Genomic DNA, 12,195 nt, shown 5'->3' with positions numbered 1-12,195 from the left:
CTCTTGCCTGACCACCCCTTCTTCCATGTGTACCTGATTAATTGATGATTGATTAAAGGCACAGGGAAGAAGTGTGAAAGTAATTCTTGACAATAAAAATAAAAAAAATGTCTGAACATTGGCCGAACTGATCCTTTAATAATAATACTAACAATAACAGCAACAGCGTCGCAGTTCACACGAGCCACCGACAGATGTCAGTGCAGGATTAGTGACAGCCTGCGCTTCTCGAGAGTGACGTAATCCAGTGAAGCCTAAATGAAATCCAAAGGCATCTCCCTCCCCCCTTGGGCTTAAAGTTGTAAAAGCAAGAGTGTAAATTTTTTATGCTTCAGCCTATATATACCTAACAGGAAAAACAGCTGTTTCAGAACAACAGTAATAAAATTAATAAAATAATAAAAATAGACGTTAAAACCCGGAATGAGGAGGAAGAACTATATTACAGCTTGGACTGATGGAAAGATAGAAGAGAAAAGTCACACAAGCCACTCACAGCTGCATTAAAGGGTAAACCAATCGGACCTGAGCGCGTGCTACTGGGGTGAGCATCTGGCGCGCGTCTCCGTCACTCTCCTCATCTCGAGCGCTCGCGCCCGCGGTGCTGGAGGATGCGTTGCCGCGGAACGGTCTCGCGCTCCGCCGCTCCAGCTCTCCGTCCTCCGTCACAGAAACCGACAGAATAACCGCACAAGCCGCAACCACGGGACGATGTGAGGCGCAGCGGAGGCCACTTCCATTTTATCTGACTTCGCGGCGTCGCGTGTGGGTTTGTTCCCGGTGAAAATGGCGACGGGGGCAGGCTGGCAGCCTCCGTACAACACCTCGACTAGCAGCACCAAATATCCCCCCTGCACAACCTCCAGCATGCTCTACGACGGGAGCCTAACGCTGGAATACACTCAAGACCTGCATTTGAAGATGAGCAAGAAGATAGCACAGCTGACCAAGGTGCGTGGACGTGAGTGAGTGAAGCTCCGTGGAGTGGTTCAGTCATTTAGGGCATGTAAATGAAGTATAACTGTGTAATAACTGTGCTGGTGCTGCATGTGATTTGTAAATATTGCGCTCATTTTTCCTGTATTTTTCATTGACTTTGGTGTGTTGGCATTTTGAAGCAGGTGCTCTGCACGCCTGCAGGGTTCAGAGGTCACCGTTAAATACCCAGGCTGGGTAGTTGATAATCAGTGGCTGTGATTTCTGTGCAGTACTTACACACTTCCCCGTGCATGCCGGTAGTATACCTTACTCTGTGGCCAGGCTGTTTTTCCTAGGGGTGTTGATAGCTAAGAGCTTTCCAAATGCCCAGAGGAATGTGTTAATGTGCATCCACCCTCTCCCCACCACAGTTTAACTGTTTTCTGCCACCACTGGGCTGCCTCTGGTACCCAAGGACTGAGAGAAGTTATGTAATCTCGGAGGGATGCAGAGGTTTTTGCTTTCTTTGTAGTCCACCTGACACCAGGGTAGGATTCAGGGATACTATGCCCTGCAGTTGTAGGAGATTTAAAGTTGCAGCTACATTTTTAGAGCATTTAGGTTTTTGTCAGAGTGGAGCTGAGGATGTAATGTAAATAAAGCCGTTTATGCAGATCAAGGAGAAACAAAAGCAGGAGTAGATGACAGAAGATTTTACATAACACTCGCGGTGATGGTAACCCAGCGGGGAATTAGACACTCTGTAGGGTTGGATAAGCTGTGCAGATATCCACAGTATATCGGGCAGATTGGAAATGTGGACATCCAGGATTAAAATTCAGTGTTTCAGTGGTTGATTAAAATGTATTTGGCGAGAGAGCAGCGGCAGCATTAAGGTCCACATTTTGTCAGCAATCCAACTGCGTGTTTGAACCCGGGGACTTTTTCTCTGTTTATTCTTCACCATGTTTCCCCCTCATGTTTGGTGTTTGTTTATGCGGTTTCAGGTTGTTTCCTGCTCCTCACCCCACATTAAAAAAAACAGCCACAATCATCGATCCAAATGAAAATGAAAGATTCACCTCGCCGGCTGAATTACGAAGAGGATTTAGGACCTGCAATCAATCCCAAACTGGCTGAGGGATGTTTTACTTCACAACTCTAACTTGCAGATTGGATCTTTAAATACTTTGCCTAGTTTTTTGGAAAACAGCAGCTTGGCAAAATCTGTCATCTGCATGCCTCTCAGGCTTTTAAAGTATTTTGTGTAATCGATGTAAAATGTTTGGAGCCAAGTCAGCGATGGTTTAACTTTTTCAGCAACTTCCAAATGAGCCCATTTTTGAAAAAAAAAATTGTGTTGATGGAGTTCCTTAGATCTAATAGCTGCACAAATTGGGAAGCAATGCTGCATAATTAGATTGGAGTATGTGTAAAGCGGCATGTTGTGTGAGCAGGATCTGAAGCCGGAACAGTTTGTTGTATTAACAAACTGTTCCAGAAAGTGTTTAACCAGCATAGCTGGTTAAACACTTTCAAGAAGATATGGTGAAAGAGATACTCGGCATTTTCTCCAGCGCAGCATCTGCCATGTAGAAAAATAAGCAAACATAAAAATAATAGTAAGCCGCAACTTCAGTGCCAGTCAGATTTGTCCTGAGGAGATCTCAGAAATCCCTCTGTGTTTAACTTGGATTTTAACACAGATTTAGAGCTTGTTTTGTTGCATCGTCCGTCCTCCCTTAAAGCAAATAGCACCTTCCTCTGCTGTGAATCCATGTGTCTTTCGTTTTTAAAAATTGAAAGTGTGATGGCAGATTTATGCGTCTCTGTTTTGTTTGTGTGAGTGCGTAAGTGTGTGTTTATCTGCAGGCTACCGGTATCTGTGGCACATGTGTTACTCTTCTTTGGAAACATTTTAATTTCAGATGAGTGAGTCAGACATTCCCAGCGTTTCTATTCATGTGTTGTTCGTCCACATAGTAAATCCGAGCTCTCAGCAGTGCTGTTGTGTGTATTTCGGTCATTCTGCCTCTGCCCACAGGACTGCCCACGTCTTTGCAATTGTGCTTCTTTGTTAAATTCACAGGTGCTGCATTGCCTTACCTTTTCATGAGGGTCATGCAGCAGCAGCGTTAGACGAGGAAAGTGGGCCATTTTCAGGCTGCAGCATATTTCTCAAAAAGATCGAACACCCGGTACCATCAGCAAAGAGATCACTGAAATGAAATTAAAATGATATATGCAAATTACCAAAAATTCATCATCAATCATCCACTGTATAATCCAGGATGAGGTTGTGTTACAGTAGATATTCTGCTGTGCTCTGATTCAGTGCAGTGCTCTGACATGCTTGATTTTTGCCCTAACATTACATCATCTTCACTGAAGAGAGGATACAGTGACACACAGAGCACTAAACTTACTTTCAAGAGCTTACAGCAACAGCTTTGAATAGCCGTATTCAACCAGTCTAATCCCATTGTGAACCTCAAGGTGGAACTGTTTTTATCAGCTCAAATGAGAAATGTCACTTTTACCTGACATTTAAGATGTTAAATCCAGCCTCATAATCAGAGTTGTTGATGCAGTGAACACAAAATTTGCTTTGACCCTAAAAGTCTAAAGGTGATTAAAAAAATCATCACCAAATTAGTAGAAAGTATTGATCATCTTGATGTGAGCAGCATCGCTAACAGCTCACGTTTCAGTGCAAAACCATTTCAGCTGTGTCCTCAGTGCTTAAACATCTGGCAGTGCATATAACCTATTATAAAAGGATTTTTCTGGGAGTACAGCGTTGATTAAATTGAAGGCTGCACTACAATGTCATATGTTACATTAGTTTTATTCTTTAACACTCCAATCCGTTTTAAACATAAGAATTTATTGTAAAGACTCTGTTTGAAACACCTGCTCTACATTCATTTGCTTTCTACTGCTTATCTGGAACCTGGTTGCAGGGGTGGAGAAGGAGATGCCAACATCTCTCTCTCACCAGCTGCAGCCTCCAGCTCTTCTGGGGGAATACTCCCAAGTCATCCAAGAAACATAATCTCCAGCAAATCCTGGGTCTGCCCAAGGGTTTCCTCCTGATATTTCCAAAACACCTCTCCTGTCCCTGCTTGTCTATTTCTTCCCTATCCATCCAAAACTAATGCTTCATCCCAAAATACAGACACATTTTCAGTTACACTGTAGCCTAGAGAGACTGACAAAACCCACAAATGAGGGATATCGTGATGGTTGGGTCTTAAGAGTCATAAAATGTGGTCAACAGACACACCTGATCTCTTCTGTTTGTATTAATATATGAATTACATATATGCCTTTTGAAGTGTGAAAAAACCTTTACATATCAGGAACCAAAGGTACACAGAGGCAACAGAATTGAAAGTTTGTCCAGTGGAAAAAAACATTAAACCTAACTTTACGTTCTGGCAGTCCAATTTACAACAGCTATTGGATTTCAGCTGTGGCAAAGGTAATTTATTCTTCAAAATAAATTAGTTGTTGTGTTTAAAATGCCATAGAGCAGCGGTCTCCAACCTTTTTTGCGCCACGGACCGGTTTATGCCCAACAATATTTTCACGGACCGGCCTTTAACGTGTCGCGGATAAATACAACAAAATAAAACTAGTACTGGTACCGAAAAAAAGATTTATTCATAACACACGTGAAAAGACCCAGGAAAACCGAGTTAACGATAAAAACGGTAACAAAATAACGCTGAAAACCGATAAAACCCCTGAAAACCATACATTTCACACCTGAGCCTCAACTCTCGCGGCCCGGTACCAAACGACTCACGGACCGGTACCCGTCCGAGGCCCAGAGGTTGGGGACCGCTGCCATAGAGGAATCGGTAAATGACCGAAGGCTGGCTGATAAGACTGCTGGTTGATGTTTATGCCTGGCAGACAGTAATGATTCATAACTCTGAAGCTTAGACATTACTTTGATTGAGTGACCACTTATTAGAAATCCATAATTGCCCGTCTGGGTTTGGCTAATATGCTTTGCAATAACTCTTGCAAACGTAAGTCAGTATTGAAAGATTTATCTAGCCTGAGTTTACAAAAACTAGCTGACAGCAGTGAAAGTGTCAGAATTGAGGACTAATTAGCTAATTAGAGTTTGAATTGATCTGCACATTTGGCTGAAACTCTCAAAACTCTTATCATCCACCAGGACAGTAGCAAACCATCCAGGGTTAGGATTAGGTTTGGGTTTTGTTTTAGCCACATGCTAAATAGGTACATGTTCAGAAACGTCACGTAATTGCTTTTTAGTCTCATTAAGTCCTCCCAGAATACTCCACCCGACTGTATCCTCAGTTGAAGTCAACGACGTCCCACTTGCACTATACATCACATTATTAGAGCACTGCTTTGCCAGAATCCCTCTGAGGCAGTCCAAAAGTCTTTTTCCATGGCCTCACCGAACTCCTCCCACAGCTGACTGGGACCACAGTAGCGGTGATTAGGATGCTCTACAGGTCTGTCACGGAGAAGCGAGAGCTGAATATGAAGCATAGTAGGGCTGGGCGATATTTTCTTAAATCCATATCGCAGTATAATTTGAAGCACGTGCGGTAACGATATATATCGCGATATATTCTTTTCTTCTGTATAACGTATTTCCCACACTATAAGGCACACTTAAAATCCTTTAATTTTCTCAAAAATCGAGAGTGTGCCTTATGTATGAATTCTGGTTATGACCTCGAACCGATTTTGGCATGCAGAAATCTGCTAAAAAATGTTTTAGTACAACTTTGGTAAGCCGCACTGCTTGATGGATTGTCAGAGCAACTACTGCCGTGGTGAGGAGCTTCGCGGAGTAATCTGGGTCCAAAACTCCGTCACCTTCAGGTCCCAAAGTCAAACGAAGACTGAGAGTTAAAAACGGTCTAAATTCTTTTGTCTTTAATAAAATCATCAGCGTTGCTGCTTTACCAGGTGTAACAATTAAGTTTTTATCGTATATCGTTTATATCGCCCACCCCTAAAGCATAGCTGTCCATTTTTCAGTTGGTCTTCGATTGATCTACGACCCCACCCTCCAAAGCTATTCATGTGTTGTTATTCCATGCATTAAATCCCATTTCAGGCACTATCTAAAGCTCTGGTCATAATCTAATCTAAGAATTAGATTATGGATACAAGCGGCTGGAATGATCTTTCTCAGCTCCACTCTCTCTGAGGATGGCTGGCTTCTCCCTTAGTGAGAGGATGAAGTAGTGCCGCTGCTCTTCCACATTCAGAGGAGCTAGTTTGGGTGGTTTGGGCACCTGCCTCCTGGGTGAGGTATTCCAAGCAAGAGGAGGCACCGTGGTCGACCCAGGACACACTGGAGAGATTACAGTCCTTGGCTGGCCCAGGAAGCCTTGATGTTCCCCCAGATAAGCTGGAGGAGGAGGCTAAAGAGGGAGGGATCTCTGCTTAGGCTGCTGCCCCCTGCAACCCCGCCCTGGATAAGAAAGAGAAAATGGATGGATGGATGGATGGATGGATGGAGTGCATTCAAAATGTAAAAGATACCTGGATCAGTCCCCAGACAGCAAGATCAGGCGAGGCTTACTTTTAGGTTGTAACATGCTGTTACGGCTGTCACAGAAACATTTTTCTGTCAAAGACACAGTGTGCCTTTGTTCTTGCTTTCTGTTTCTGAGGTTGTGATGTAGCCTAGTGATGCTCAGGGAGGAAAAGTGTGAGTGTCCTTGGAGCGCCTGAGCTTCGAAATGAAAACAGAAGGAACAGATGCGAAGTGTCTTTAAACCAGGAAAAAGTAAATGCACTGTGCTCGTCGGCTAATTGGTAACAGAGCCTGTGTTGCCACTTCATGGCGTGTCTGGTGAAGGAAAACATTGGACTAAAAGCTCAAATGTCGAGGTATCCCATTAAGACTACAGCGCATCTGAGAGCCAGGCTTTCATTAATCCTTTAATTAGTGCATATGATGGTAATCCTCTGAAAATGACAAGAGCAGAGCAACAGAGTTTTGTCAGAGCCAAATGCTGCAGTTGTTCCTCTCCAGGCTTTAGTGACCTTTCTCCCGCGGTTTGATCAATAGTGATCGACTTTAGCCTCAGAGAGATCCCTCCTGGGTGCCCCCACTGTCATTTTTAGCATCATCCCTTATCCATCCTGCACACAGAAGCTCTAAATTTGAGGCCTCGATGATAGAGGACTTCGACTGTAAATCCTGTGCATTACTGTTCGGAGGAGAATTTGCTGTTAAACAGTCTGTAATGATAGATGCAGTTCAGTTTGATTGATTTAACACATGCTGCGTGGAATTCAGCTGATCGACTTTAATGATACTCTTCTATGATGCTTTAATGGGTGTAAATTTTATACCACTCCGAGAGGAGTAAAAGGACGCAGCAGGAAACTTTTTTAATCTATTCATACCTAACTCAAAATTATTTTAAGATAATACTCTGAAATCTTGGCTTGCAGAGGGCAAAAGTGGTGTTAACAAGCTTCTGTAGTTCCCTTTTCCTGTCCAGCTAGTCGATCAGCTTTAGCCTGGATGATTGAAAGGGAGACTTTGGTCAACAACGTCTAGAAGAAGTAAAGATCATAAAAGGCTTCTGTAGGTGAACCCCCTTGAAGATTAATTAATGGTTTGCTTCCAAGGCTTTCTCACTCAGTCTACTTTTGGAAGCACACTACCAAGGTGTTGCTCTCCATCACCCTCCCAGGTTTCCTCGGGTTCACAGACAACCTGCGGTGGAGGCTGCAGAGCCATTAACAGGGGTTAGGTGTTGCCTTTGAAAGATGAGCTTTTTCACTGTGTTATGAATAATTATGTTAAAATATCAAGGCCAAACTAGAACTAGCATGGTAGGTCATGTTCTTCTCTGCATCTCATGTCCACCTGTTGGGTTAATGGGAGATAAATACACTGTGTATCTATCTAGCTGTTCTTGAAGCACACTGTAGTTTTTTATTCCTAATGCTAGTAGAGTGAGATGAGCAACAGTAAAAGTGGTACAAAAAGGTGTTTCATGATGTTTTTGGGGTTTTTTTTTTCAGCACTGAATAACTGTGTGTAGCTGCAGGCTGTTGTATTGTCTTTAGGCTTGTTTTGATTGGAGCCTCGGGACAGAAAATGTTCCTGTGAGACCTCCAGCAGAGAAGAAAGGAAGAAACTATTGGCTGTCGTTCTCTTCCTTTTGTTGTCAAACTTGTCATATCCAGCAGTGGACGTGTGCATGCTCTGCTTCACTTTCATGCATTTCTCTTTGGGAACCTGTTAGGTAAAAATAACACGAAACAAGTGCTGGTGCATGAACTCCATAACCCCCTCCTAATGGCTACATTAAACATATACAGATAAATAGATAGTTGTTATGTATTCAGCTGTGTGTGTTGCTTAAAATCACACAGTTGTGCTACATTTATCATGGCTGGAAGTTCCTCATTCTCTGCTGCTGCAAACATTAATCAGCTTGTTATGGCGTGTCAGGTTGCATCTGTGTGGTAGACAGATGCCAGTGAAGTCTGTTTATTCTGTAGTGCTCTGAGAGTGACACATATCACACTGTGTTTGCTTTTTCACCCTAAAATCTGAGCCAAGCAAGTTTTACAGTCTGCTTCTATGCAACCACACACAAAATGTTTATCACCTTTGAAAATCTGAACTGCTGCAGATTTGTTTAATGTGGAAAAATTCAGAACAGCTACAGTAAAAATCTTAGGTCTTTTTAAAGAGTAAGAGCAGGCAGTCAAATAGTTTCACATCATATCAACTATTAGAGCCTTACTGATATATCGGCAGCATTAATATATCAGTATCAGCACATATATTGTAAAAAGCAAATAATAGAAGGAAGAACCACCATGTAATCATGTTATGTGTTGATGTTGATGATGTAGTTTGTCCACCAGAGGACACTTCGATTACACTTAAAATTACACAAGTAATCCACGACTTGTTTTAACACAACAGTTACATTATTTTTAACCCGCATTGTCGTATTATATTAGCAAGGATTTGTCAGATTTTTTAAATTGCCAAATATTGGCTTTGGTCTTGAAAATCCTGTATTGGTCCTGCTCCATGATCGATATCAGATTTAGAGACTACCATAGAATAAAAGGCAAAAGTTTAGGTTGGACAGTTTTACATACTTTTTAATCCACTCTCACATCTACAAACGCTTGTGTAAATTGAAGCCTTCTTTTAATTCTGGCTGGATGTCTCAAAGCTGTTGCACTGAATAAATACATCCTATAATCGCAGAAAATGCTACAAAGCTCATCACAGACTGTCTTCTTATTGGTAATGTTCTCTGGCTAACCTCAAAACCAAAATAATTTTTTATCAGTGTTTCCCAGTGTACTGTGTGACCAATAAATTAATGGCCGATATGTGCAGCTGCCTCTTCAGTAAGATTCTTGTCTTGTAGATGAGCTCTAACTCCACTTTCATGGACAGCAGGTAAGTGCAGTAGTCGTTGCTCTGTTCTGCAGCCTCACTGAGCTCAACATAGCAGCTTGTTAACAACCTCTCCACCTCAAATCAAATCAAATCACTTTTATTGTCACATCACATGTGCAGGTACACTGGTACAGTACATGTGAGTGAAATTCTTGTGTGCGAGCTTCACAAGCAACAGAGTTGTGCAAAAATAAAAATAAAGGAAAAGTAAAAGTAAAATTAAACACAGAAAACAGCTGTTGCTTGGGGGAGCTCGCAACGAGGCTGCCATACTCGGCGCCATCTTAGCCTTAGCCATCCATCCAGCCACCCCTCACAGGCTCTTTTTACACCTAATTTATACTAAGGCGTAGTCTACACAAGTAGCAGCCACCGTTGCCAGCATTTATACCTGCACATGATGATGTGCAGGTATCCATCCATCCATCCATCCATCCATCCATCCATCCATCCATCCATCCATCCATGCATGCATCCATCCATCCATCCATCCATCATCCATCCATCCATCCATCTTCTTCTGCTTATCCTAATTCCATTTGTCAGCTGAGCAGTATCTTCCAAGCCTCCTTGAGTGGCCAATTATACTTTTCCCACAGTTAATACACCTGGGCAGCGCTCCCAAATAAAGTCTATGAGTAGGAAACACTGTCATCTATTTCATGGTGACACCAAACATTGAAAAGCTGCAAATCATTAAATCTGAAAAGCCGTAATCAGAGAGTGTTTGACAGCTTTGCTAAATGATTTATGTAGATGAAAACCTTTGTTGACTTTTCTTTTTCATCAGTAAATTCATCACTCATTAACAGTCCAAGTCAATAACACTATCTAATTACCAAGTAAGGTTTTATCAGTGGTTAATCACAGCAGAATTTCCTTTCCAGCTGGGTTACTTTGACACAATTGCTCCGTGAGAAATTATTTATGGAACTCAAGTCTCACTTTTATACCATAGATACAAATAGAGATGTTAGGTATCTTCATCCCTGCGAGATGGCGAGACAAAGAAGAAAGTGTAAGAGAGAGAAGGGAGAGAAGAGAGGAGGAGAGATAAAGAACAAAAAAGGGAGATGAAAGGATGGGAGTAAAGAGAGAGGAGGGAAAGAAGGAGATGAAAGCAGCAGGCACAGCAGCGTCATTAAAATAATCATGTATAATTGAAGGAACAGTTCCACGGCAGACTTACTGCTGGGAATCAAGGCTCACTCTCAAAGAGAGCGGAGGGTTGAAATCCACCTTCCTCTCACTGATTTTGCTGCCAGCTTAAAAACATAAAATAACCAATGACAAAATTTCAGCTTAGCACCAATAAAAACATTCAGGCAGGATTGTTGTAAAGTGGAAAAACACAAATGAGCAGATCGTATGTCACTCTTTTAGATTACAGGTGTAAAGGATACCAGGCAGTGGTTAAAGGGAAGAGAAATCAATTCTTTTAATTTAATTTTATTTCAGATTAATTCAGATTCAAGGCTTTTTGTTTTATTTTGCAATTCCTCGGCTGCAAGTGTGGGTCCACTCATTCGCTCTATGGCGAGTCAACCATTTTGTAGTGCAGCTCAAAGTCTCAGCTGCAAATTGCATTTATATGGGCTCAAATTGTGGTTGTGTCATAAATATTTTGTACCTGTAAATCAGTTTTGTACTTGTAAATCAGGATTTGTATGTGTAAAAAGAATTTGTGTGTGTGTAAAAAAGATTTGTGTGTGGACTTAGCCAAAAAATACGCATGAAACTCTGCACTCAACTTTCAAGTTACAAGTACGAATTTTGACCCCATTTTTCTTCCTTTCATCTGATTGGCCAATGTCATGTCAATCACAAATTTAACTATCCAATCAGAGAACAGACGGGTTTGGCTATTGGAGGGGTGCTTTATGGAGCTTCAGGTCCTTGAAGGGAATAAATGCCCTTTTACATGCCAGCCCAGCGTTTTCATTCATCACCAGGAAGGAAAACAGACTGTGGTCGTAAGAGTTTGGTGATTTTTGTGTCACAGGTTTACGTGCTTAATACAGGGACCTCCAGAGCCTTTTCAACAGCGCTGCGGACCTCAAGGGCGGCAGTGTTGTGGAAATGACACAGTCTTCACTATTGGGGATAGTTACAAAGCTTTCTTTGTTATGAATTAGCGATACATGTTTTTATTGAACATATGAAGAACCAGCAAAAAAAACAGAAACTCTTGTAGAGGACATAAAGTCAGAGATAGAAACGACAAGGAGCAGGTGCATCTAGTACAGGTAGAGCTGCTGCAAAAACCCACAGAGCTCAGCAGGCTTTTAGTTAGCAGTTAGCATTAGCAGCACATGCTGCGTCCGATGTGAAAGGACCTTTATGCTGCGCACTGTGACTCACAGCAATGGTCCCGGGTCAGCCCTGACTTTGTGTTAAACTAATCCTAAAGTAATAATGGCATTTCTAACCACTGATATACCACAACTGTATCCTTTCAACAGCTACTGAAAGTTAGGGGACCTAGCTTCTGTAGGATATTTATATAGAGATCCTCCAGCTTCAGACTGTATTACCCTTCAAGGACCTGCAGTTCAGAAAAGCCCCCCTCCGACAGCCAAACCCATCTGTTCTCTGATTGGATTGTTAAATTTGTGATTGACATGACATTGACCAATCAGATGAAAGTCAAAGGAGCTTGCAAAGAAAAGCGTCTGGACTTCTTTAAGTTGCTTGAAGACGTTTCACCTCTCATCCGAGAAGCTTCTTCAGTTCTAAGGTCAAATGGTGGAGAGTCCCAGATTTAAACCTAGTGGGAGTATCCCCCCACAGACGGACAAAAGGACCCCCCGATGATCCTCTAATCG

At 42.2% G+C, this 12,195-nt stretch overlaps 2 protein-coding genes across 5 annotated transcripts in view; one reads left to right on the top strand and one right to left on the bottom strand.

Moving 5' to 3' along the window:
- Window positions 1-616, bottom strand: part of LOC146360828 (voltage-gated delayed rectifier potassium channel KCNH8-like) — a 60,486-nt gene extending 59,870 nt beyond the window's left edge. Inside the window, exon 1 of one of the 2 annotated variants that reach the window (XM_084922171.1) lies at window positions 526-616. The gene's annotated coding sequence lies outside the window, so the exon portion shown is untranslated. Of the gene's footprint in view, window positions 1-496 lie in introns of both variants that reach the window. The other variant, XM_084922170.1, reaches the window with a different exon arrangement.
- Window positions 617-786: 170 nt separating this feature from the next.
- The window catches only part of LOC146360827 (protein FAM184A-like), a 79,986-nt gene continuing 68,577 nt past the window's right edge, over window positions 787-12,195 (top strand). For all 3 annotated transcript variants that reach the window (XM_084922174.1, XM_084922173.1, XM_084922172.1), the window contains exon 1: window positions 787-951. In XM_084922174.1, the coding sequence (XP_084778300.1) occupies window positions 787-951 (165 nt within the window). The remainder of the gene's footprint in view (window positions 952-12,195) is intronic.

This window comes from Perissodus microlepis, chromosome 23 (assembly GCF_051167445.1).
Source record: "Perissodus microlepis isolate ML-2025 ecotype Zambia chromosome 23, ASM5116744v1, whole genome shotgun sequence".
Lineage (NCBI taxonomy): Eukaryota > Metazoa > Chordata > Actinopteri > Cichliformes > Cichlidae > Perissodus > Perissodus microlepis.
Note: the sequence above shows the minus strand (reverse complement) of the source record. Positions and strands in the feature narration are given on the sequence as shown.